The sequence below is a fragment of the Vicugna pacos genome, chromosome 26, assembly GCF_048564905.1.
Source record: "Vicugna pacos chromosome 26, VicPac4, whole genome shotgun sequence".
Taxonomy (NCBI): Eukaryota; Metazoa; Chordata; class Mammalia; order Artiodactyla; family Camelidae; genus Vicugna; species Vicugna pacos.
In genome coordinates, this window is record NC_133012.1 from 15413809 (window position 1) to 15440543 (window position 26735).

At 37.7% G+C, this 26735-nt stretch overlaps 2 protein-coding genes across 5 annotated transcripts in view; one reads left to right on the forward strand and one right to left on the reverse strand.

Moving 5' to 3' along the window:
• Nucleotides 1–971: 971 nt before the first annotated feature.
• CNOT7 (CCR4-NOT transcription complex subunit 7) lies at nt 972–15963 on the reverse strand. 4 transcript variants are annotated; one of them, XM_006198029.4, is made up of 7 exons: nt 15828–15963; nt 14134–14344; nt 12349–12542; nt 8853–9014; nt 6192–6336; nt 3873–3983; nt 972–2622 (listed from the first exon to the last, which is right to left on the reverse strand). In XM_006198029.4, exons 2-7 carry the CDS (start codon nt 14248–14250, stop codon nt 2494–2496), a joined length of 858 nt encoding a protein of 285 aa, XP_006198091.1. In that variant the 5' UTR covers nt 14251–14344; nt 15828–15963; the 3' UTR covers nt 972–2493. The 4 variants fall into 4 exon arrangements, with proteins under 4 accessions (XP_006198091.1, XP_072806489.1, XP_072806490.1 ...); XM_072950388.1 differs by lacking the exon at nt 15828–15963 and adding an exon at nt 15386–15621; XM_072950389.1 differs by lacking the exon at nt 15828–15963 and adding an exon at nt 15326–15621.
• Nucleotides 15964–16346: 383 nt separating this feature from the next.
• VPS37A (VPS37A subunit of ESCRT-I) overlaps nt 16347–26735 on the forward strand; it is a 32357-nt gene continuing 21968 nt past the window's right edge. Inside the window, exon 1 of the mRNA XM_006198027.4 lies at nt 16347–16483. Coding sequence (XP_006198089.1) covers nt 16359–16483 — 125 coding nt within the window. The 5' untranslated portion in view covers nt 16347–16358. The remainder of the gene's footprint in view (nt 16484–26735) is intronic.

The window sequence follows — 26735 nt, forward strand, 5'->3', positions numbered from 1 at the left end:
CTCTCCCAATGCTGTCAGGTCATGATGTGCATCAGATTTTGTAGCATACTGAGCAGGAATGTGAAATGATGAGAATGCCATGGGCAGTTTCTGCAGCAGTTGCTCAACTTTCCCACTGTAGTGCAAAGATACCCACAGACAGCACATAAGTGATGAATGTGGCTACATTCCCATATAACTATCTTTGGACACTAAATGTTCAATTTTATATAATTTTCACATGTCTAGAAATACTATTCTTTTAATATTCTTTTAATTTTTTCCCCAACCATTTAAAAAATGTAAAATCCATTCTTATCTCATTGGCCATATAAAAACAGGCAGCAGGCTGGTTTTGGTCAGTAGGCCAGTTTGCTGACCCTTGCTCTAGTAAATTTAATAAAATATGGTGAGTCCAGAATAAATGGCTTAGGAAAACTAAAAAATTATCAACCAAATATCTTTTATCCAAAAGCTAGATTTAGTAAAATAAAGGTCATAAAGTTCCTCTTTTAGAAGTTATAATAAAATGCATTAGTTCTTAGAGACAGAAACCAAAATTGATACAAAGTATGAAATTCAGCAACTACATGGCTGTTCAAAGGCAATCTTTATAATTCCTATTTTCTTAAGAAGATGAAGATCAAAATAAAGAGAAATCAGCTAGATACCTGCTCTACTGTGTTGGCTTTAAAAAGAAACCACAGTAAGTTATCCAAATGCATTTACTTCGTAAATCTTTCAGAATAAATGCATTCCTGGAAAGGGTAGATAGAAGTCAGTTCTTAACATCTAGCTGAGGTATGCATAAAAAAATAAGTCAACACTGTTGAAATATAGAAGGTTCAGGTTGATTTTTCAATTAAGAGATTTAAAATCAGCTAGTTAATGAAGTTACTGAGTTCAGTTCAGTTGCCCAAGTTAAGAAAGAAAAAACCCACACTATCCCTCAAATAAATATTTATAAAACAAAATTACCAGTCATCAACATATATAAGAAAACATTTCTGAAGCCTTTATTTACAAAAGCTTTAAAAACAAATACCTTCTGTTTCGCAAATAATGTTTTGTTTAAAAAGGACCACCCAGTTACAGCATTGCAATATCATGAATAGAATGTACAAGGGGAACAAACCAATGTGGCTAACAGTTGGAGATTTGCTAATACTACTGATTGAAGTGTAGATAACACACATCATAACTTGTAGTCCATCATTTCAGGGCAGAGTTAATGATTATCAAAATGTCTTCCTACACATGCTCTGGTCTGGTCACATATTCTGCATGGCTAAATATTTCACAGTCTCTTTTGTCAATATATATAAAATAGATTGCAAAGATATACACAAAAAAATAAACAAGCATTACACTCCTCAGGTAATTTTATTAGCTATATTTGCATATAGCTAATATATATTTCTTGTATTTTGTTGTTTTGCACCAAATCTGTCCATTATTTATCTCTGTAGTAACTGTGAAAGCACAAATTTTTTGTCTTCTAATTTAATTTGGTACAAAATATACCTAAAGACTTACTATCTTTGGATTTTAATGAAATTGATTTGTGGAATCAACAAATCAAGAGCATCCTAAGTATGGCTATAAAATTTTTAAAAAATTAAAAATAAGGGTACACAGCAATGGAATAAAAAGAAGCAGGTCAAGGGAAGTGTGTGATCATAAAATAATTGCAGCTTCAACATCTTGGATACCAATTTCCTGGCAGACACTAAACATCCAATCACAAAGTATTTTTCCTGAAGGGTGTAAAGCTGGTTTGAAAAATTCTTCAGTCACAGAGCAGCCTACACATGCCAATTAGAACTGACAGACACTAGATGTGCTTAGAAGATTAAATACTACGTACAGAAACAGCAGTTACTAAGCTCCTCAGTAGTTTTTTGTCTTTTTTTTTTTGTAGTCTTGCTGAATCAACCATTTGCACAATGCATGTGCTTTATTCTGTGGGTCAAAAACAAGTAAATACTGTATAAAGTTGACAGACGGTCATTTTTCCAGCTAAGAGCAAGAAAAACCAAAACTGCTGATAAAACAGAGGATGTGAGTCACAATCACTCTCTAAAGTGCAAAATTGATGGTCCACAATCTCAAATAGCTAAAACTCCTGCAGAATGGAAGGGAGACATGAAACAGGGAAATAAATTACAGTCAGTGCTAGTTAATTTAGGAAAGGGAAAAAAATAATAAACCAAGCTCAAGTAGGTAAAGTTTATAGTATTCAATATGATGTAGCTTTCCCCACCTTGTCACATATATCTACTAAAAGTATATTAAGTTAAGGCCAAATTTAACCTGAATGCTTTTCTATTTATTAAGATCTGAGATAGGAATGGTCATACTTAGTACTGAAAGGCAGAAAATAAAATGAGCTATGAAAGAAAAAAAAAGAAAAAAAAGTAATGTCTATTGTTCAAGGGATTCAACAAGAGATAAAACCTATATACAAGCATGTGTGTATCTCAAATAAAATAAAAATAAAGGAACTATTTCATGTCATGACTGCTTGTTGGCTTCCTCTTCATATGCATTCCCTGTGCCATTCTGCACATAGGATGAACCAGAACCAAGGCCATACAAATGACCACAATATTTGGCATCATCAATATGATCTTCAAAGAACATCTAAAAAGGAATTTTGGAAAAAAAAAAAAAAAGATAATTTTAACCAAAAGGTACCACTAGTAATTTATATTTCAGCAATGTAAGTACTGACTGTTCATTAACTATGATGACAGCTCTTTCCTATGATGCTCCTTTGAAGCCACATGTTTAAAATCAATGACTGACTGATGTTCTCAGGATATACACAGCTCAAAAGAAACCAAAGAAAAAGACTACCAAAAAAATGTATAAACACACGTCTTTCCTATTAACACTTAGAGCAATTTTATGAGAATACAGTCAAAATCACTTCCGAGTCAGTTATCACTTGGCAAAATAGCTATTATGCTTTCTACTATTAATACATTTCTACCAAAAATTTTAAACTCCCTGAAGTGTTTTCAGTCAATTCTTTAATGTCCAAGATGATATACTCCAAAAATGCTATAGTAACTATTTTGCAAAAAGGAAAAGTTTTTTGTAAGCAAAGGAGTCCGTTCTGTTTTGTATCTGCACAGCTGGCTTTCTTTTCTCTGCATTTACCTACAGTGAAGTATCCCTGTGCCTATCACTTAACCTTAAAGGTGACTTGTGTTCATTCAATTTCACTCTTACGTACCTAACTTCTTTATATTTGAAGAACTTATCTCTGCCTTTTGCCACTTAAGGAGTGTCTGCCCAACATGATTTTTAATTTAACTAACATTTCCGATTTATGTAACCCCTTTAGAATTCAAAACCTCTTTGTAAGAACCTCCTAAAAAGCATGCATTCTACTTTGTAAACCCTCAAAGGACAGAAGAACAGCAAGAGCAAATGGTATTTTCAGCAGCAGTTTAATGCCTAAGAGAAGCCAATGCCAGGGGAACTTAACATATGGATTCCTTGACTTGACAGAAGCAAAACTGATGTGTCTACAGAAAGTTCTGTGGAGTTCTCACAATAGTCATCAGTATGACATTGGATAAAAGTTGCTAGCTTCTAGCCTCAGTTTCTTCACCTAAGAAATAATATGGTTGGACCTACATGATTCCTAAGGTACTTAAATTTTTAAATTTTTTATTCTATAATGAACTTATTTTTTCATTTCCTTCTGAACTACATTTCAAGATGACTTATTTTTGATTACTTTCAAGTGTGGTGGATATGACTTATACGGTACCTATAATTTTATCATCACTTAAGTACTTATTGCCCCCAAACTTTTGCCATTAGATTTAATGTTCTCAACCTAACAACCAAGAGAGAAAAAGGCACTGATGTCTTCATACTTCTCTCATTTTGAAAAAGGCCATTCCTGTGAGCAGTGAGTCAGATCCTGCCTGATGCTGTGGTCCTATCCGTTCCAGCTCTAACTGTTCAGCAACTTCCTGTAAACCACCCTAGAAGAAAGAAAAATTTGCCCGTCAAAAGAAAGAAACATTGCAACACCTGAATTCACAAATTACGTAACTTAAACAATGATTAAAATAGAAACGAACTTCAGTATGTAAAGACGGACCTTATGAGGATGAGCAAAAAATAGAGAATGCATTACCGATTATTTGCTGAACATGGAAAATTCATCATACAGGCAAAGTGACAGGCAGACAACTGTACTGCAGATGCGGGGGAAGCAGGTCATACACAGAGTAACAGGTATACAGGGTTATGTTTATCAAGCACATTCACAGTCCATGCATCAATTATAAAACTGCAGTTACTTTTATATTTTCTTAAGCTTCACAGCAATCTATCTCTAAACAGTTTCATCTAAATAATTTGTACAAAACAAAGCTGTTATGACTAATCAAATCTGTAATAATTCACTAAATGCTTAACAATGGTTTTCGTTAATTTAAAGTTTTAAGAATAAGCTCCTTAGAAGGGTCCACTAAACACGCCTACATTAATATTGCTAGGATTAAAAAAGAAAGATGAGAGTGAAACATAGGAAGCAAGAGAATAAAACAGAAGGAGGGCAGAAGGAGAGGGGACAGAAGGAGAATAAAGAAGGGGAGGATGGGAGAAGAAAAAGGAAAGAGACACCAGGAGCCGCGACAAAACACAAAACTCCTCTCAATTGTGGAGGCCTCCACCAGCAAACTAGCCCTCCCGACACCACAGCTTCAAACAGTGCTTCCCATGCAGCTGCTTCTGTGCTAAAAATAGCGTGAGGATTAGGTATTACTAGCAGCTGCTTAGGAGAGCAAGGAGAGAGTCATTCAGTACGGGAGACTACAGGGCAAAAAAAAAGTACCTTTGTCACTAATGTAAATTTTAACACAGCCGGTTACTTGGCATATTCAGAGTATCTACTGTGCTTAGAAATTCTCCAATCATGTACACATAATGAACAATAATTTGATTCTCTGTTCTCGAAACTGTCTTTGAACAGACATGTCAATTTTAAAAAGCATTTTCACAGCCAGATGAAAACACTTCAGCCTTGGGTTCCCAGTATGCAGTACTTGCAGGGGCTATCCTTTCCAGAGTAATAAGGATAGCCCACTGCAGGTTCACCTGACTCACAAAAGTCTCTTTAAATTGCACAGAATTCTGCTGTGCTTAGGTGGCACAAACGTGCAATAAGCTTTCTGAGAAATTTCCCTGGTTAGATGCTGTATCCTGTAACGAGGCAAGCAAACCTGGCCAAAAGACTGCTGTTTCAGTTCATCTGTCAAAAGCAAAGCTTCCTTATTCAATTCCTAAATTATTTCTTTCTGCATAAAAGTAAAGCTCTTAAAGGTTTTACCATTTCCTAGAAGTCTAACTTTCCTTGCACTTCTAAAAAGCTGGTGAGGAGAAAACTTGGTCAACTTTGATGTAGGTTCTATGAACCAACCACTTTACCTAAATGTTTTCCTTTAGTTAAAGCTTAAATACAAATACACCTAAAATAATTAAACCATTATTTTCCTTAGGACCCTGTACCCCCACAATTTAATTCTCAAATTAAAGGAACACTTTTCCTTATTAAAGACCTTTGTTTTTGTTTAGAAGTAACAATTAATACATACGTGGTAAACAGTGTCAGAATGTAAGCTACGGCCTAGACAGGACCTACCTTACTGTAGCGCTTACTGTTAACAAGCTGACATCCATGGGCCAGGGGAAAAAATCTTTTAGTGATGTAATTTACTCCTAGGAACATGACCCTACGACTAGACCCAACACACTAATCTCTAGCCAAACTAAGCCGAAGGGGAAGCTCTCTCTGCTACATGACTGACGACCTCTGCACACTGCTGGCCACTTCAGATTTTATCTTGCACGGAGAGACTGCCTGTGTGTTGGAAGAAGGAGAATCTGCACTTCTGTGCAGGGAGCCTCAGTTTCCATGATGCTCTGTGACTTTCAGCCTAACAAGCAATGACAAAAATCTGATCTTTGGTTTGAATCGTGCTGAAAAACTTATTCTGCCGATATATACTGAACCTTTGTAAAAGGACTTCATATAAATTATTACTTATGCGAGAAAAAGAATCAAATAACTACATTTACTATAAAACTTAAAAATACGGTTTAAATCAACATCCCAGCCCAGGATCTTGTAAGTCACCCAGTGTGAACAGTGCACTGATTACAGAAAAAGCCACTCCAAGCCTTACTTTGAGATTTTTGCAGCTCTTCATGAGGTACTTCACATCATAAATGACAGGAAAAAACAACCGAAGGATCTCAAAGAAGTCAAGTTCTTCTTCAGGCAAGTTAGAGTTGGTCAGGATTTTGATTAGGTAGCCAAAGTCATAACCACTAGAAAAGGGTTAAAGAATACAGAAGAGAGACCATAAATACCAGAGATGAAAAAATAAATTTTTTTTGATACAACTTTTAAGTGAGTCATACTGTAGACAAGAAAAAAAAAAGGAATCAACCAAAAAAAGTACACAAAAGGACAGAGAAAATAAACATGTTTACAATTATGATGGGAAAACGCCATCAGTTCGGAATGGCATTCAGAGGGTGAAATAATCTTTCCATCTTTTACATAAAGAGATCATATACTTCAAAAATCCAAACAGTAATTCCCTAACAAAGTATTTTTACTTCCCTTAAGTGATTTTAAGAAGTACTGTGTCCCCTCAGAATTCTGTTCCCATCTCAATCCCCAAGACACTGATGGGACTGCTGCACATGAAAGCAGTGAAGGAGGAAAGGCGGAGAACTACCACCCAGAGGGTAAGAAACCAACCCCACACTCTCACACTCTCACATCAAGGTCTCCTAACCTCAGGGTTTGACTTTCCCCACAGCTTTATGCCTCCCTATACTCCTGTCCACAATCAGACCCCCATTTTTCCTATCTGCCTTTCCTTTGAGGACCTCTCACAGGAGGCTCTGCCTGAAGAGCCCGGTTCCCAAAGACAGTTCATACATGCTGCTTCCTCGTACTGCCCTTGAAAGCACATGTACTGTTTCCTCCACATGTTTAATTAAACAGGGTAGGTATCACATCTAAAAAAAAATTTTTCTTACTGCACACAGTTGGGACTCAAATATTTCATGAGACATGCTAGTAACATATTTTAAGTGGGGATTACAAATAATATTTATACTGAATGTTTAGAAATTTACTTCTTACTTCAGAAAGAGAAAAAAAAATTTTAACAATGAAGACCATTAACTAATAGTAAGGTATAAACAATAAACAGCAGAAACCTTTAAATTTCTGGTAGGTGACAAAGAGGTAACTTTAACTTTGCTGTCTATCTAAAACATAAGTCAATATATTTGCTTACTACTAGTAAAAGTAAGATTATATTAGAGTTGAGGATTTATAAATTTCTGAAACTAGTCTGTGTACTAGAAATAGATTAGAATATGAAGAAAACACTTAATGACATTTAGTAGAATAAAATCTTAACATATCCTGACAAATCTTCAAATCTATCAGTCTAATCTGGACCCTAAACTCTAAGACATGACCCTTCTGTTTTTCCTCATCTTAAGATCCCAAAGCCTAGCACAGTATTTGCTCATAGTATTTTCTGAATGAAAGAACACGTCATGCATAGTAAAAAGGACAATGCTTTCCAGTTTTTATATCTTAATGACCAGAAAAGTGAAAAAAGAACTCAAAAAACATTCCTCAAGTTACCAGCGACTTAAGCCTCATCTCCTGAGGTATAAGCTCAAGTGGAGAATAGAGAAGAAAGACAGGTGGACATTAGTATATTCAATACTCCAACTGAAAAATTACTGCTGAATACTGCACTGCAGTTTACCATATGAACAGTCCTTCACGATTCTTATTCATCACACAGGCCAGCGCTGGAAATTCTAAAGCATGCAGGGGCTTTTTTTTTTTCAAATGTGTGAAGTGGACCGACTATAAGAACATTAATACCTGCATAATGTAATACTTTTAAAAACATAACAAAAGGCCAAAGAAAATCATTCCCAAGGCCACTTATAGTCCCTGGGCTGCCAGTTTAATTTAGTTTACTTAGATAGGAAAACTCTTTCTCTTTTCTAAGTCTGTTTTTACAAAATGGAATTAATTTCACTTCCAGAAATTCTCTTCAACAAACTAGCTTTACCTCATAATAAGAAAGATTTAAAAACTACCAGTTACTGAGAATTTACTGTATATAAAACACTTCATTAAATGCTTTAAATGTTATTACTGATCATTAAAACAATTCTGTAAGATATTTCCAAGTGATTTCTTCCTAATACTATTTTTAAAAAAATTAATACCCACCACACACACACCCCCAGCTTTCTCTTTGCCATTCTTTTTCCATAGCACTTATCACCATCTCAGAAACCACAATATACAGTTCATCATTTAAAAAAAGTTGTCTGTCTATCCCTACCAGAATGTAAACTCCATGAAATCAAAGATTTTAGTGTATTTTGTTCATAGCTTAATTCTAAGAATCTTACCACAGTGCTTAGCATATGGTAGATAACAAATAAATATTTTAAATGAATCAATGGTTTCATTCATTCTAAGGCTTAGAAATGTTAAATAACTCTAGGTAACACAAATTCCAAATGGTACTGCTGGATTGAAACCAAAGCCTATTTCCCAGCTGTACTCCTTCCACTAGGCAAGACTCTCCTTCTCGTAGGCTACGGTGGATCCCACACCATTAAATGAACCTGTAAGCAGACCAGCATCAGCCTGTTGAGTTAGGAGACTGCTGTATGGCAGCTGATTCTTTGTAGAACTAAGCCTGGAATTCTGACACAGTGACCCAAGCCAAGTATGAAGCAGCTAGGAAACGGTAACACAAATGCCACTTTCAGGGCAATCTTTTTACCTATGAAATGATAGCCATTTGACCCCTTCACAGAGGACCACTCCTGATGTCATAAGAAGTTCTGCAAAATACTGGGTCTCAATTCCTTCCTCCTCATGTTTTTTAAACTGGATACCAGATGTTGTTAGTAGCTCTATAGAGTCCTGGGCATACATGTCCTCCCTGGCAGGAGAAAAAGAAAGACAACATTCAAAAGTGCCACAACTGTTTAACAAACTGTTTTTCTCCCACTTACATCCACAACTACAGTGCCAAAAACAACAAGTGAGAGGACTGGCTTGGGTCCATTTATCCCAACGTTTCACATATATGGAAAGAAAATAAATTTAAATGCAAAGGTCATTCAGTGTTTTAGAAAAATGTACATATAGTAAATAATCATTCAAAACAGTCCAATAGTGAGATTTTAATCTTTGCTATCAATTTCATTAGCCTTTCACAAGTTAAATAAATTCAACTGGATTTGAAAAAAAGGGTCCTCTACTCACCAGTGGCTACCACCACAAAGTAACAGACAAGTTCCTGTCAGAGGCTCTCAGGCTCAGCAGCCATTTTAACGCTGCCAAATGGAACTGTAGCCACAGGGGTGAGGGCCTGATCCATCTCCCATGCTCTCAGCAGCACCAGGAAGGAGACCCAAGTGGAAAACATCTGATGTGGCTGAGTTAAACCACATTCTGTCTTAAAGGAAAAGGAGATGCTTCCTCTCCCTAATGACGAGTCTTTCAAATGGCTCCAGTAAGCAGTAAACTGCTTAAAATGAAGGACTCCATTATAATAGCAATAATTTCTTCTTCTAACAACCTTAGTCCTAGAAGATTACCTTCCAAAAATCAAACCAGGAAATCTAAACATAAACCTATCTTTCAAGATTTCACTTAAGCCAAAAAGAAAGCCATCTCTAATTTCTAAGTGCAAACACACAGGTAACCAAAATACTGTATTAAATCAATAAAGTGACCAAAATGAAGATGTATGTTTCTGAGAATAATGAAAAGTATTTGGAGCACTGACCGCTGGATTTCTCCTTTTATTTATTTTTAAAATTGTGAGGATACTGGTTTTCACCGCCTAACCAAAGAAAATTCTATGAAAGCTTTAATAAAACTAAACCAAAAGGAACATTACCCTTGGGCCAAAAAGTATTCCTATGGTCTACTCTCTGGGAATCAATTTGCTTCTAAATGTCTTTGAAAAGTAACAAAACCAGGAACTGAAAAACAGAGTGGAACCGCAACAATTACTTTAAGTCAAAATTTCCTGGAAATTTTCCCTGGAAAACCCTTTTGGAGAGATATCTGAATAAATCCAACACAACTAAAAAAAATTATACAACAGATATGATTGGCCTTAAGATGCTAAAACCTTGAACAAGTAGACTCTCACTCATCAGGCCCTGATGCTCACTGAGAGACATGCTTTAGCAACTACAACCAACCAAAGGCATGACAGACCCTTTCTCTAGGCTCACATTATTCTGAGACAATATGCTTCCTCTCCTTTTCAAATCAGTGTTCCCCAAACTTACCCAATGATAACAATCACCCAGAGAACTTGGCAAAAATATGATGGATTCCCATGCCCCACACCTGGACCCATCAGATCTTAATCTCCAGGAGAAAGACCTGGATGAGTACCTCTAGTGTTTTGTGATCAAGTATCATATTTTGCTTCAATTTTCCTGTACATTAACAACTCTGAATTCAGTTTAGAGTGAATTACCAAATGTTAATCAGTACCTAACAATTCTAATTCTTGGATTTCAGCAATACAAAGCAGACAGAAGAGTTACGGGACCATGAAGTTATGATGGTGATGATCAGCTCTCCTCAGCACTGTGTCCCTGGTGCCTAGCACAGCTGCTGACACATTCATGCTAGGCACTCAATTAAAAAGTCAATTTTCATCTTTCTTCACAATATCCAAGATTCTGTTCATGGTGCTCTTTCTCCACATTAGGTCGTACCAGTTTTATCTTCCAACTGACCTTTTCTATTTAAATAGTATTTTTCACTCTATCCTTCTTAAACATCTCTTCAGACATTAACCTTAGTATGAATGGTAGCAAAATCTGGTAGCAAAACTATAGTAGTACTCTCTGTATAAGAAAAAAATGCCTCTCAGATATTGTAATAAAAAAGCAGTTATTAATAGAAAAAAGATGTTTCTAGAAAAGAAAAGTGTCAATTTCATCAAAACCGAGACACTGATGGGTCACCTCCTACTCATGTACTGAGATCACAACAGTACCTTAATAAAGAACAACGTTCTAATTATCAGCTTAGAAAAAAAGTAACATGGAACAAATGAAATGGGAAAAAAAATTTTTAAGGGCTATCCTTTGCAAAAAGGATAAAAGGCAATTTTCAGAACTGTAATACTTATAAAAGGTTATTATCAGTTTGGATAGAGATGAGTACTTTTCACCCTTTACAAAGTTCTGGAGAGTACATTATTAAATCCAACAGAGCAAAACAAAGAGTCAGGCTAAACATAATACAATTATAAGCCAAACTATTAAACCACTGACAACACTACCCTCTAAAATCATCAGTCCTGCTTTTTTTTTCAGCTCTTATATGCTAAATGCCACATTACAGAGCCTGGGAGTTTCTTACATTGGCACTACCATTAATCGTCCTATAGCTTCTTTTACTATTTTTCAAATCAGATGTTACAGCATATGATACAAGCAGAGGCTGTCAAATAGAAGGATACTGCAACATAGTAACATACTTAAAACGTATTAGACATTTCCCCAGCGTACAGTTTATAAATAATCTGCCCTCACCCTAAGACATGGGAAACCTCCCTGAGCTACCAAGACTACTCCTACCAATGATATAGAAACACTGTTAAGTAGGAAACTAGGTTCTGACCCAGGGCTTAAGAAATCAGATTCTGAATTGTTTCTAAAAGAAACACCAGGTTTAAGAAATACCATTACTTCTTCTAAACATAACTTTCAAGAGATTTTGTGGGCTGACCTGGGAATATAAGGATTATATTATATAATATTGATTTAAAAGGACAAAGCACCCAAGTTTCCACGAAATATCTTACCACCTATGACGTGTAATCTGCTCATAAACTGACCATAATAAAAATCTCTTTATAAGAAGGATAACTATTACAACAAACACAGATATATTTCAAATTGCACACAAAGTTTGAAAGCAAAATTAATGTTGCAAGGTCATTTTTTTCTATCAAGAAGTACTTTCAATACCCAGTTTTCTAAATTTTGAAAAAGCGGCAGTCATACTTTTCAAATAACATCTCTAAAACTCAAAGTATTTGAATTTAAAAGTCTTTATCCTAATTTTTTGGTCCCATAACAAAAAGAAGGATAACCTTTTGAAATGTTAGGTTTTAACTATTTCAGGATAACTACACCAAGTTTAGTTTTGAATTTCATTCATCATACTTAAGAGAAATTAATCTGAAAACTAAAAAACTAAAAAAGAAGTTTGGGTTATATTACTTTCCTACTTACGTCAAATTAAATTTAAAGTTAAACTGCCAAGTTGAAGTTCCTGGAGGGTATTCTCCTTGTTCATTCATAAATGTCAGTCCAAGCTGAATTATCTTTAACAAGTCTACATTACACCGCAACAGCTGGTACTGATAGTCAGCATTGCTCCTGAATTCTCCAATGGGTCTTGCAACCACACCTGGAAACTCGGTGTCCTGTAAAATAGTTTTAAGATTCATTATTTAGTAAATATTTGAAACCACAATCCACAAATTCCAAGGATAAATAATTTGGGGTACAAGTCAAAGAATCCTATTATAGGTGATATTCTACACAGTTCATACTCAAAGTACCTTTTAACTAGGAATGGCATTACTTTTTAGAACCATAAAATAAAACTCTACTATCTTAATGACTTCTTCTTACTTTAAATATAGTATCAGTAAAAAATTACTATGTATAATGTACACATGATAAATGCAACTAAGTACTCTATTCCCTAGGAAGGGGGGAAAAAATCACAAACTCATGTTTCTCAAGGAGTATGTGAAACTATGCTCACAGCGTTCTAATGTTAAAAGCAATGAAGAACTGGTTAAAAAGAATGGAAAATGCACCGTATCTTCCAATTGCTTTTCTGAAACAAGATTTATCTAAACACCAAAAACCCTCCTAATTTCTTGCACTAACAGTACTCCCTCTCTCTACAGTCCACAGAAAGCACACCCTTAAACACTGCATGCCACCCACTCATTCCTGTAGAGTGTTATCACATCTCTAGTGTTGTCATTCCTTATAATCTGAGAAAATAAATAATCACTATGAATTTCTACTGGAAAAAAATAACTTCAATTCTAATTATGGGTAAAGTACATCTATTATATAGAACACTATGTACACTCAAATATTCATATTTTAGCCAGTCAACCTGCCCCTCCCAAAAGAAGTGTATTTATTTATTTGGATTACATAGAATAAGAAAGTAATACAAGTATCAAAAGTCAAATTAGGGAACTAAGAACAAAACCTAAATACTACCTCACTATGAAGTAGTAAAGAAATTAAAACTTAACTAAATCCAGTTCAACCCAACAACCAGTATATTGGACACTATGTGTTATGATAGGTGTTGAGGGGAGAAAGAATGATTAAGACATGAATCTCTTACTTCTCAGAGCCAATAATCTAGAAAACAGCAGAGCAGCCAAAACAGACATTCACAGCTAGGTGCTAATGTTCCTCTGCTGAACAGAAACAGTTTCACACTCTTAACTTCAGACAAGGCCACTCTGTCACCGTAGCTGAACATATGCAAAAACAGACATTGTCCAAACCACAAAAATGATCCCACATCCTTCTATTGTGACTGAGTGACTGTTGCTTCCTGACAGCTTTAGCCTCCCTCTCATCTTCTCTCATTCTAGGTGAGACTTATTAAGATACCCTACCACAGAATCACCCAGCTTCCCACCAGCATCCAATCCAGAGCAAAGCCCTGCTTCTTCACTCCCTCCCTAAAACCACCTGACACAAGCCCAGATTCTAAAAGTCTTTTTAACACTTTCTTACTCAAGTGTCCCACAGTTCTAACACTGCATTTTCCCTCAATGCAGTGAGTAAAAAACCCCACTTGTCACACCACAGGTGTTTTCCTGGTGGTCTTTGGTTGGAGGTCATTGACAAAATTCTCTTTTCATAATTAAATTAATTCCTTAAAAAATCAACCAAAGGGTGGAACTCAAGATGTTTAAAAGCCCCTTTCCTCTCTCATAGAAAATATTTTAAGAATTTTGCTCATAGGCATACCATAGCAACGTAATTATATTTTCGGATAACTTGACGAATTTTCTTCATCTCTTCATCCAGGTTGCAAGCCCAAACTTCACAAATTCTTTGGCTATGATCTACAGTTGCTGCTGGCATAGTGAGGACACAAGGAGTCTAGCTGCCAAGCATCAAAATGTTATACTTGATTGAAGAACTGTTTCATAAAATACTTTATCCTTTATTTGTGTACCTGTCAAAATAAGAACCAGCTATATCAGGAATATGAATCATACAACAATTGAGTTGACAGAAACCTAAGAGATTACTTATTCAGAGTCCCTGATTCATAAGAAAATCAAAGTTTAGAAAGTGACTTGAAAGACTAGACCGTGAAAGTCACACAGCTAATCAGGAGAAAAAGGACTACAACACAGGTTCCCTGGTTCTAATATGTTATGTAAAAATAGTAGGTTTTGTGTATATACTAATCATTTTTTAAAACTTTCCATTAAAGATTGCTCTGAATTCAACCCACTCTTTGAATAAAATTTTATAAAGACATCCATCTCCAGATAAAAATGAAAAGTTAAATACTGATATACATCTGACAAGATCAGTTGTTACCAGGACAAAGGTAGTATTTGCTTTTATTCCTCATTAATTTAACATTCAAAGTCTGATTTGGTTACAATATCTACTTTACTGGAGTTTATTCAAGTCAGACTGGAGGGGCTAAAAGTAAATCTTTTTTTTTTTTTAAAGCTCCTTCTGAAAAATAAGTATCAGCCACAGAAACTGTTTCAATATCCTTAACTGAGGATGGGAGAAAGAAAGGAAGCAATATAGTATATTTTAAATTGTTTCTTCCTAATTTCCTAAAAATCAGAGCATTTTCCCTGGTTACCGAACACACGTCACGTTTCTGGTCCATAAACACAGGTGTCGTGGTACATAATGGTAACAGTACAGACCAACACTTTGATTCTTGAGCAGGGAAATTCCAAATGCTCCTTCATTTTTCACACAAGTTTGAAAACAAAATGGTAACATGTAAAAAAGGAAATTGTAACCTCCCCTTCTAAACTCTTCAGTCACCTCGAATGCTCTAAGAACAGAAACCAAAGATCCAGGGTACCCCTCCTCTGTAATCCTCTTCACGCCGCTAAACACATATACACACACGCACATACACTTTGGAAAGACCCTGTAGTTTAAAATCGCTTTCCTCCACCTCTCTCTCTCTACTACAGTTCCAGAAGCCCCAAAGAGGCACCAGAGGCCTTCTCATTACTGGAGGCAGCATCTCCGAACAGCGGGTTCCCAACGAAACGCGAGGATCGTACAAACACGTTCAAGTCACGGATAACTCTCATCCCTGGCAGAGAGCCAGTGCGAAGGCGCTGATAACCCTTTACTGGAACCCGATTGACTCCCAGACACCGCTGCGTGAAGGAAAACGGGGAGCTGAGGATCTAGGCCACCGCCCTCCACTCCCAATTTCCGCCCCACAGCCTCGAAGCCCCAGGTACAAAGCCTTCGCGTCATCAGTCCGCGCCACCCGCTGACATACCCCCAGCCCCGGTTACCCTCCCCCCTCCTCCCGGCCCTTTCCTCCGCCAGCCGCGCTCCAATGGCGCCATCGCGCACCCTCTTGGGTTGATCGTTCCCGCCCCCTTTCTATTTCCCCAACCCGCCCCTCCCCCCCGCAGGGCTGAGGCAGACGCAAGATCTACTTGTGTCGCTGAGCTCGCGCTCCTCCTCCTCCTCCTCGCCATAGAGACAGCACCCAGCGGCGGCGGCGGTGGCGGTAGCGGCGGCGGCAGCGGGTGCCCCATAGACACCTCTCGCCCGGCAAGGGGGAAAGGGGAGCCGGAGCAGCGCCGCACCGCGCTGCGCCGTCGCTTCTCGCACGTCTGGGCGGGGGGCGCCAGATGATGACGCAAGACGCAGAGGGGGCGGAGCACGCAGGTGACGGAGATTTGGGTGGAGGAGACCGGGGCGGCCCCGCGGCGTCCGGGCGGTGAAGGTAGGACTGCCAGTCCCGGGCGGCGAGTTCCCTCTCTCCAGCTGCCCGCTGTAACAGCATGCCTCCCGGCCTCCGAGGACCCCCGGCCGGCCTTGCTTAGAGAAGACGCGGCTCCCCAGCACTGGGGCCGGGGCGTCTCTGCCCGCTCCTCCTCTGTCGCTGGAGAGCTGCCGGGCTGAGCAACTGGGAGAAGCAGGCCAGAGCCTTCCAGGGCCTCGGGCCCGGGGCCCCGTGGAGGATGAGCTGGCTCTTTCCCCTGAGCAAGAGCGCCTCCTCCTCCGCAGCTGGGTCTCCCGGTGGCCTCACCAGCCTCCAGCAGCAGAAGCAGCGCCTCATCGAGTCCCTGCGGAACTCGCATTCCAGGTGACTGGTCGCTGCCTCTCCGACAGGAGGAAAAAGTAGGGCGGGAGGGTGGGCTGGATCTGAGCACACTCGCAGCTTCTCTGGCGGCTCCCCGCCGGCGGACTCCTGTTACTTATTTCCCTTGGTCCTGGGTCACACGCTTGCTCTCCCGTCCCTGCCCCACGTCCAGGATTTTCTTGCCGACCCTCCCTTTCTCCCTCCCTCCCGCCCCACCACTGCCCAGCTCCTCTAATTCCCACTTGCTCATCCCTCCTGACATATCGCTGCTGACTAATCTGTCTCAGGGTCTATAATATGCTTCGCTTTGCTCGGCTTCCTCACTAACCTTTCCGTTTGCCGCGTTGGTAGAATTATTAAAATTCTGATTTTGGCTAAAAAGAATTGAGAGTGATCTTAAGGTTTCACAAAGAGCGGGCCGTTTTGAGGGGAAAAAAACTTTCAACATCAAAGGAAAGGGAAGACAGTTTTCATCAGAGTTCTTCTCTGGGAGTGATATACTCAATCCTTTTAAGTCTAGTAGATTTACGGCGTCCCAACAACCTCCCCCGTCTAGCAACTACCAGTCTCTGTGTATTCATCTTGATTGTTCTATTTGCGTGGAATGAGGTTTTAATTTTCAATGTGGTCAGAGTAGAAATATTTTGCAATTCAAATTATTTCAGCCATTTTTACTGTACACTGGTTTGCTGCAGCCCTTTATATTGTAAATATCTGTGGCCTTTAGTGATTTTCAAAAATTAGAACTGCTACTTTTTATTGTATGAATTATGCAAGAGTATTTACAGAACAGTGCCAGATCATGTATTTTAATGTAAAGATGTCAACATCTGAACACTATTTTAAAAAGACGTTTCATACATTTAAAATATATTTTTTCAGAGATAATAGAATTGATTAATTCGTGTTGAAGGAACTGCTAGGGGCCATTTTATCTGTTAGACTAATGATTCTTCCCAAGCAAGTGATAGTATAGCACAGTTTGGGTGTGTGCGTGTGTACGTGTCTGTGTTTTAGAGGGGAGGTAATTAGGTTTATTTTTCATGGAAGTACTGGGGATTCAAACCCAGGACCTCGTGCCTGCTAAGCACGAGCTCTACCGCTGAGCCCATCCCCCTCTCCCCACGTGTAGAATAGATTTCAATTAGATACGTTGTTAAAAGGGGAAAAAAAAACACAACAAAATGAGCTTGGCTAACGTGAGCCCTAGTACTGATTGAACTTCAGGTGTTTCTTGGTTGTTTGTCTCAACTGTTCTGCATTTTCAGAGCTTTCAAAAGGTGAAAATTTGTGGTATTAAACAGGAAAGAATGTAAAGCTGTTTGGTTTAATGGTAGCTCTCTTTGGAAAATTAAGTTCACAAATTTCTTACAAGTCTGTTTTATTCTAAATAGTGTTCTGACATGTAACATGTTAAGAGCTACTCTTACAAAATGTGCTTATAAGGTGAATCCTTTTTAACAAGCATGACAAAAGTTTTGTCTCCTTAAAAGGTGTCACCTTGGAATACTTTGTATACTAAACTAGTACTGCTATTGCTAAAATACTTTTTAGAATCATATCTTTGGAATTAATTGCTTTTAAGCCTTTATTCTGTTAGATATCTTCACTGCTGGCAAATTTTTATTCTTTGAAGTTGCAGTTGAATTTTTCAAATGCTCCGAAGTCCCTTGCTGCTAAGGCTGGTAAATAAGGGAAGTGATTGATGTGATCTATTTTTTTTTTTTTTTGGCCTTCCAGGTAAGTTGAGATTCTAAAGCAGAAATTGCTAATCTAAGGAGTTCTGCATTGGTTTAAGAGGATCAGTAAATATCCTAAGTCAAGGGCAGAAGGGATCCGTTTTATTTGTTATTTTTTTGAGCCAAAAATTATGACTGTATAATCAGACACGTGACATTATCTACATTTTTGTAATGTTATGAACAGCTAACTCTAAGTATTTGATCCCTTTAAGATCTGTTATAAAAATATTTGAAGTTTTATTTTATTGAAATATTGCACATTTATTAGCTATACTTGGATGATTCTGGTGACAATTAAATAGGTCATGTATTTCCAGTTTTCAAAGAATGGTGCAATCTCAGAAAAAATGTCACACACCTTTTCCTGTTAAGACAAGGCGTAAATTTTAAAGCTAGCTGATAAAAATGATCTGTGCAGTATCTGACAACATGTTGGTTGGGTAACCAAATTCAATCCAACTTTGTTCATAATGAACCGAATAACGAAGAACAAATTTGTTCTGTGAAACATTAAACACATGGTTCTTTAAAAAAAAAAAGCGCTGCAATTTGGTTATTCTGAAGGTGCACCCTGCAAAAGTTGAAAGAATGTTTCAAATGGTATTTTAATGAATAATACAAAACTTCCTCAGTTATGAATATTATTATTTTGTTGCATGCTGCCCCCTCCCTCATGCTTCATAATCTACCCTTCTCCACAATAAGGTCAGCAGCTCTTTCCTGGCCATGAAAGTATCTGACTTTTCTCCTGCCCTACTCAGTAACCTTTCCCCACCCCATTTGCTCGTCTACCTTCCAACTCGTATTTTCTTTTAACTCCTTACAATTCAAAAAATCCCATTTCAGGAAAGAGTCTGTTTAATTCCTTTTCTCTAATTAATGTAAACCTCTTTTTTAGTTACCTAAAGAAATTCTTGCCTCATCTTCCTCAGGCCACTCTTAAAGGTTAGCTGAACTTTATATTTCTTCATCTAAGTCTCACTGGTAAGGCAGGGCGAATGGGAAACCAAAAAAAAGTGTTTAACTGAAGTATAATAACACATTTGTCTGCTATGAAAATGGAAACTGAAAGTTATGTAGATTACTAGGTTCAAGTAATATATTTCACCTTCTGAATAACAGTCATCACAATATTCAGTTTACCACTGAAATTCCTAACTCTGGGCAGGAGTAGAACTGATTCTGTTGTTTCTTCTACATCCTAAAGAAGCTCACTCTAAGGAATACTGTTGGTTTCCCATCTAAGTCTATTTCTCCTGATTTCTTGGAAGAAAACCTGCTTTTATATGGGTTCCCAGTCTGCAGGGCCCTATATTTAACAGAGGCTGTGCTCTTTCTAACCCAGTAGGTAAATAATGGTTGTTTATGCCAATGATAATGGTCTCATCCCCCCTGCTAACTATTGTGGAATCGGGACACCTGACCTAATCTTGGTCAGTGGGACTGGAGAAGTCTGCTGGGGAGCTGCTCAAAACATTTTCTTAATAATAGAGATGTCTAAAAGGAAATGCCTCTCTCTGTTTTGGATATTGTTGTGTTGCATGGGACATCTGAACAGCTTGGATCATGAAGGAAGTCAGGCTGACTACCGAATGGGATAGAGCAGAAAGATGGAATGTCTGTGGGATAATACTGTGATGCTGAATTAACCACCTTTGGACTTCTGGCTATACAAGTTTATACATATACACTTGTATTATACATACAAATAGCCCCTCACTGTTTAAAACACTTGCAGCCTGGTTTTTCAATTACTTGCAGTTGAAGATATCCCAAGTGATACTAAACCCAGTATTTAAAGATTCTTTGGAAGCAAAGCTGTTAAGTATCTCACTGCATTGTACCTGCAATCAAAAAATAGTAGAAACTGATGGTAACTTAATAGTTGCCACCTAACTATCCTGCTTTTTTTCTCTTTCACAATATCTACAGTTAATTAGCTTCTTTATTATTTATTTTCCTTAGCTCTAAAACAACAACCTGGAGCTATGTTGTGAATGGTAATTATTATCTGTAATTAACTATATAAATTCAAAGTTACACAAGTAGTACTTTGTTACCTTTTACTCTGGGGCATCAGCTCTCTCAAGTAAAGGACTTCATCATTTTAATCATCAGTTAGCTACATGGTAATTCTGATGCTATTTTTAGTTTATATTCAATAAGAAACTAATTTGGGAGTTATTATCTATGTCAGAATTGTTTTCTTCACTTTCACTCTCGTATAACTAACAGTCTTAATGAAAGAGGCCCTGAACCTGAAGTCAGGGGCTACTGAGGCATCATTAGCTGGTGGTGCAACCCTGGATGTCCTTGTAACCTTAATGGGTCTTAAGACCACTGATGTGAGAGGATTGACTACCTGCCCTCTTACTACCCAGCGCAACTGTGAAAGTCTCTTGGTTCCTCGGTATGAACACTGTCTTAGAGATGAAATGAATTTGAGCAACATAAATGTTAGCAAGTAAAAGTGATTGACATCAAGAAAAGTAGCATGACCTAGGTGAACTCTAAGCTCCAGTTCCTACCTGTAAAGTCAGGAGAAGTTTTGTGGTTCCTGTCCTGCAGGATTGTTGATGTTTAAGTTAATGTTTATAAATGTTTATTAGAGTATCTGGCACACAGTTAGCTAATACTAGATTATATTACTTCTTTCTGCTGCATAGAAGCGGTGTGCCTGGAACTTTGCCTCTTAGCTAGCCTGCGTGCATCTAGCTAGCTTGCGAATCCCTCACAAGCCCACCTCCAGCTCACTTATCTCTGGCAGGACTACTTCTGACTTTCCATTTCAGAAAGCAAGTCCATTCCAGAGATATTTTCTTGACAATGAAATGTAAGATTCCATTTGAAAGATTTTAGACGTAATACATGTAAAAAAAACTAGAATATTATCTGACACACAGTAACTACTCTATAAATGTCAATTATTTTATTTTTGTATCTTAAATATAATCCAATCTCCATAGTCTTTAAAAATTGTTTTGAAATTTTATTTTGCTGTCAGTCGTTGGATATTCTTTCTGATTACCCAAATCTTTAAAAACCTTATAACTTCGCTGGAGAGTCTGCTATTGTATAGTTTTCTACCCTGTAGCTGTTAAGTTTAACCCCTGCTCCCAGTTGTAAGGCTGTCTTCTGTAAAGTCATGGGCTGCTGAGTAAACCCGGATTTCAAACCTTTCTTTCTGTAGTTTTCACTGTCAGCTCATAAGGACTCACAAACAAACTTGATAACACAACAAATTTGTAATGAGAGAATATGTGTATATGTTTTGACCTGTCCAGTGTTATATTTTTAAAAAATGAATCTGTTGTCAGCATTTATAATTTGAGATTTTTTCATTAACATATCCAAATTTCCAACTTTTTAAAAATAGATTTTATTATTTAGGGCAATTTTAGCTTCAGAGCAAAGTTAGCACAGAGATTTCCCATATAGCCTCTGTCCCCCTCCAGCTTTTCTTTTACAGTAGAAAGATCCAGAAAGATCTGGCATGTAGCAACATCTTATAGTGTACTTTAAAATTATGTTTATCAAACAGCCCCATAGTTCATTGAATTTTGATATATTACATCATATAGTCTATTTATAACCAGTGATTAAGAGTTATAATTGCAGAGTACATGACATAATAAAGCATGTTACCATTGAAGAAAACTTTTGCTACATAGAGAATAACAGTCAAGTGCTGTCTCTAGTTAATTTTCCCTCAGTGGTATTAGTCCATAGCTGCTTAAAAAGTTACCAAATTGCCACACAGGTAGTCATTTTCCATTTCTAGTTAAATCCGGTCTTCTCCTCCCCTCCCACCTTTGAACTTCTTCCAGGTGTCTCTGCTATCTGCTCACCTCACCCAAAAACCTGGTCATCCTGTTTTCGCTTAGTTATCCCTACCACCACGGAGTTAACTGTTTTCTCTGCCTCCCTCCAGTCTTGTTCCCTTAGCTTTTTCTTCCACATGGGCACCAGAGTAATCTTTCTAAAATTCAAATTTGACCATTTTACTCCTTTCAATTGCTTCCGAACTCTTCCCTAGAAGAGTCCAGCCTTCTTAGCTTAATGCCTAGTTGTCAGGGAAGATGGTGATGTGACTGATGGAAAGGTGTCAACAGACAGAATGTAAAGTTTCCTTAATGGCAAAGGATCTGGAGGCTTTTAGAAACCTTTTAGTTCCTGTATGAAGCTTTTCTGATTGTGTTTCCTCTGCCTAGAACGTCCACTTCATTTCCCGATTCTCTTTCCTGGCTATTAACTATTAGTTGACTTTTAAATGTGGGTCAGATGTTGTTTTTTCCCAGAAGACCCCACCCGCCCCCATTCCTGTTTAGGTTAGGTGCTTGCTTCTGTTGTTCCTATAGCTCTTTGCACATCTGTCATTATCCAATGTGTTCAATGGAACACTGTTCAAAAAATACTGTGGAATAAGTGGTCCATGTTAAACAGATACAGAAAAGAAATAAAATCAGAGTTTAGAATCTCTGAAAGCCTTTATTTAATATGCCAAAGTGCTTCAGTATTGTGCAAAAGAGGCATACAGTATGAAGCATCTTCCAAACAGAGCACTGAACCATTTATTTGAGCTATTTAGCTTTTTTTTTTTTTAAATTGAAGTATAGTCAGTTTACAGTGTTGTATCAGTTTCTGGTGTACAACCTAATGCTTCAGTCATAAATATACATACATAAATTCCTTTTCATGTTCTTTTTCATTGTAGATTACTGCAAGACATTGAATATAGTTCCCTGTGCTATACAGTAGAAACTTGTTATTTATGTATTCCATATATAGTACTGTCTGCAAATCTTGAACTCCTAATGTATCCCTTCCCACCCCCATTCCCCCGGCAACCATAAGTTTGTTTTCTATGATACCACTTTTACGTGGAATCTAAAAAAATAAGAAGACACAAATGAACTTATTTACAAAACAGAAACAAGCTCACAGACATAGGTGCTCATTTTAAGTTTCCAGTTTCATAATTGTTCATTTTCATATCAACCAATGTGTGTATGTAAATGCATGTGCTGTTTTGTTCCTCTGAGGATATTACACAGTTTATAGTCTCCTGTTTCTCACTGAACTGTTTCCTTGAGTCTTTGTGTTTGGGCTTACTGAGTTTGGTGCATGCCTTGCATGATTTTGTTTTGTTTAGACCTTTTCAGTGTATTCCTTTCTGTATTTGAGATTCCTGGCTGCCTTGTTTGTAGATATTTAACTGTTTATCAGAGTCTGCCTCAGGTGATAGAGGAAGAAGGACTCGCTTTGGTACGGGTCAAGCTGAAAGTTGTCTTTTGGAAATGGAGGCTTCGTGGCAGTCAGTAGGGTCCTCAGGCGCTGCTGCCTTAGAGGCAGCCTCACCGTGCTGTCCGAGGGGCGGGTGCTACTGCTGACCACTGGCTGGAACCAGCAGGGCACCTGGAGAGTGCTGTGTGCCTCCTGGTCCACGTGTCTCCCCGCTGCATGCACTGCATTACCCTGAGAAGTGCCCCTGCCTCACCCTCCGCACTCTGGTCTGCATTGAGTTGTTTCAAGGGTTTGCAAAGGCTCCTGCTTTGCGTTGGTCTTATGTTTTGGGTTGCCTTTCGTTCTCATATGTCTTTTTTTTTTTTTTGAACCCTTATTTCTTAAATCCATTCCCATCTTTTTTATCTTTCAAAGATTCCTCAAAGTTTCTTGTCAGTACTGTTTGCTTTTCAGCACTGTTACAGATTTGCTTTTTATTTACTTATTTTACTCATTGATTTATAAAAAATCTCACTATGTGCCAGGCTCTGGGGTAAACAGTGACTAAAATAGACATGCTCTGTCCTCATGGAGCTTTCAGTCCAGTTCTAGTTCCCTCACATTCTTCTGCCTAGATAATTTTGATCAAGGCCTGGATTTCCTCATGTGTGACATAGGCAGATGATGGTGTAGGCTCAGCACAGTGCCTGGCATACAGCGGCAACTTAGCTTTCAATAATGACATCCTACCCCGAGACCTCATGTCTTCAGACGTTTGCTCACTTGTGACTTCTAATCATGGCAAATACCAGGGTTTCAGGAAACCTGAGTACTAGTTCATAGAGAAAATAGTTCATTTTGAGGAACCAGTGGAGTAGTTTCAATTCACTGATTATTTTAGTATCGTTTCATTTGCTATACTTATTGGGTAGCTGTATCAATTTGTTAGTTCGAGATAGATTTGCTTCTTAAAAGTCATTTTTTATATTTCCTGGAGATTGAGGTGGGAAAAGGAAGTTGTCTAACCTCCATCTACCATCTTCGTGTAAGCATCTGAATCTTATTGGAGGGGATCATCTAAACACCCTCGCTTGAGTTGCCCAGCCCTTTGGGAAATGCATGACATCAGTATCTTGACTTGATCTCTTTTAGTTGCTCCCCTTCCTCTTCAGGCTGTGTGCCCCCTCAAAGCAAACACCACACTTTTTCCATCTCTGTATTTTCATTTCCTTGCAAGATGCTGGATGTATGGCAGCTGTTTAACTGAACCTAGTCTTAGTTACAAAATCCATGTTAACACAAAATATAAAGTTAGGAAATGAAAGATTGTTCTACAAAAGGAATCTTTGAACCATAATTAGTGCCTCCCTTGCATTTCAAGGTCTGTTTATAGTTTTAGGGACTATCAAAGAAATGAGGTTGCCAGTTAATCACACATTCTGACAGAGTTATCTGTTGTTCCAGCTTTCTTTAGTCCCAAACAGGTTCAGAGCCACTGAAGTAAAACCATACTAATACACTTCTCTCAGAGAACCTAGAAAATAAAATTATTAGTGGAAGGTCATTTAAAATTTTCTCTGTGGTGTGATTACAGTGTTACTTTAAAATGTGTGTGTGTGTGTGTGTGTGTATCTACAGCTAAAGAGTACTCCCTGTCTGCATGAAGATATGGCTGTAAGAATGTTTATCAAAGCATGGTTTATAGTATTAATACTTGGAAACAATCTAAATATCCAATAGTACAAAATAGGTTGAACATATACTAGAACATTATGCATCCATTAAAAATGTTGTAAAATAACATTTACTGATTTGGAAAGATTTTTTTTTTCCCAATGAGAATGAATTTTTTTTGGAATAAGTTTTTAAAAAGTTATTTAAGATACCAAAAAATTCAAAGTCACATTTGTAGTAAATATTCAGGAAATGATTCTTATTTTAATTAAGTAAAACAAACATCTGCCATTTTTGTCCAATGCAGCTAGCGTAGAGGAGGAAAAAATTTTCCTGGACTCTCTTGGGGTTCCTAGCTGGGTCTGCAAATTAAACTGACAAAGAGTAATAGGAGAAAACCTTACAGACTTAATTAATATAAGTTTTATATGGCATGGGGGCCTTCATAAGGAAATGAAGGCTCAGAGCAGCAGACCTGAGAATTTTGTGCAAGGCTGAATGCCGAGTGGACAGTTGGGAAGGAGTATGATGGGTTAAGAAGTGCGACACTGCAGGTTCAGTGGCAGACCACCTCAGGAAGGCAAGTTACATAAAGTTTTTGATTTCCCAGTGCATGTAAGAGTTATATTTGCACTACTGTAGTCTGCTTAGTGTGCAATAGCATTATGTCTAAAAAACAATGTGTTTATCTTAATTAAAAATACTTTATGGCTAAGAAATGCTAACCATCTTCTGAGCCTTCGGTGAGTTGCAACCTTTCTGCTGGTGGAGGGTTTGAAATATTACAAGAATTACCAGTATGTGACACAGAGACGTGAAGTGAGCAAATGCTGTTGGAAAAATAGCCCCAATAGGCAGGGTTGCCACAGTCCTTCAGTTTGTAATAACAACAACAAAAGGCAGTATCTGTGAAGCACAATAAAGAGAAGTATGCTTGTAATTGTAGTAAACGGGGGTGGGGGCAGGGAGAATAGTTGTGGGGAGGACAATGATGACAAAGCAAGATCAGTTCATTAGGATTCTTCTTGGCATCCCTTTGTCTTCTGAGATAAGAACCTTTCCTCTTGGTATAGGGAAGGCAGCTCTTAATGCGGTTTTATGACCTGTTTAAAGGAAGAGGGGGGATGAGGCAGAGGTCAGAGTAACCTTACTGTTTCTGCTACTTTCTTACATTCCTTTGCTCAAAATATTCAAGATGCCAAGGTGCCACATTTTGGAGCACATCCTGAACCCCATCAATTGCCATAATTGACCTGTTGTTTTAGAATTTGGTATTGATGGTTCAGCTCTCGTTAGTACTACAACTATTACCTTCAGTTATCTTTGCTACCTCATTTGTAAAGGTAACTTGTCAAAAATTTAAATAAATGTCAAGAATATAATTGCAAGACAATGAATTGAACACTTCCTGCCAGTGATTTAAGTAAACATTATTTTAATGAGATTCACTTTGTTTTCTATAAAATTTTCTGTAAAAATACAGTATCTGGAAACTGAGTTAAAACTTTAGTAGTACAAATTTAGACAGGCTCCAACTCAGATGTGTGTTCTAAATGCTTATTTAAGAATAGCTAACGTATATTGAACAGTCACTATAGCATTACGTGGAGGGCTTT

What these genes read in the sequence shown, in the direction of transcription:
- CNOT7 (XM_006198029.4), bottom strand. Translation starts at nt 14,250, where the DNA reads ATGCCAGCAGCAACTGTAGATCATAGCCAAAGAATTTGTGAAGTTTGG. An exon ending in AAATGGCTATCATTTCATAG is followed by an intron (nt 6,337 to 8,852) that starts GTAAAAAGATTG and finishes ACCCTTTTCTAG; the next exon opens with TGGTTATGACTTTGGCTACC. An exon ending in AGAGCTGCAAAAATCTCAAA is followed by an intron (nt 3,984 to 6,191) that starts GTAAGGCTTGGA and finishes TCTTTCTTCTAG; the next exon opens with GGTGGTTTACAGGAAGTTGC.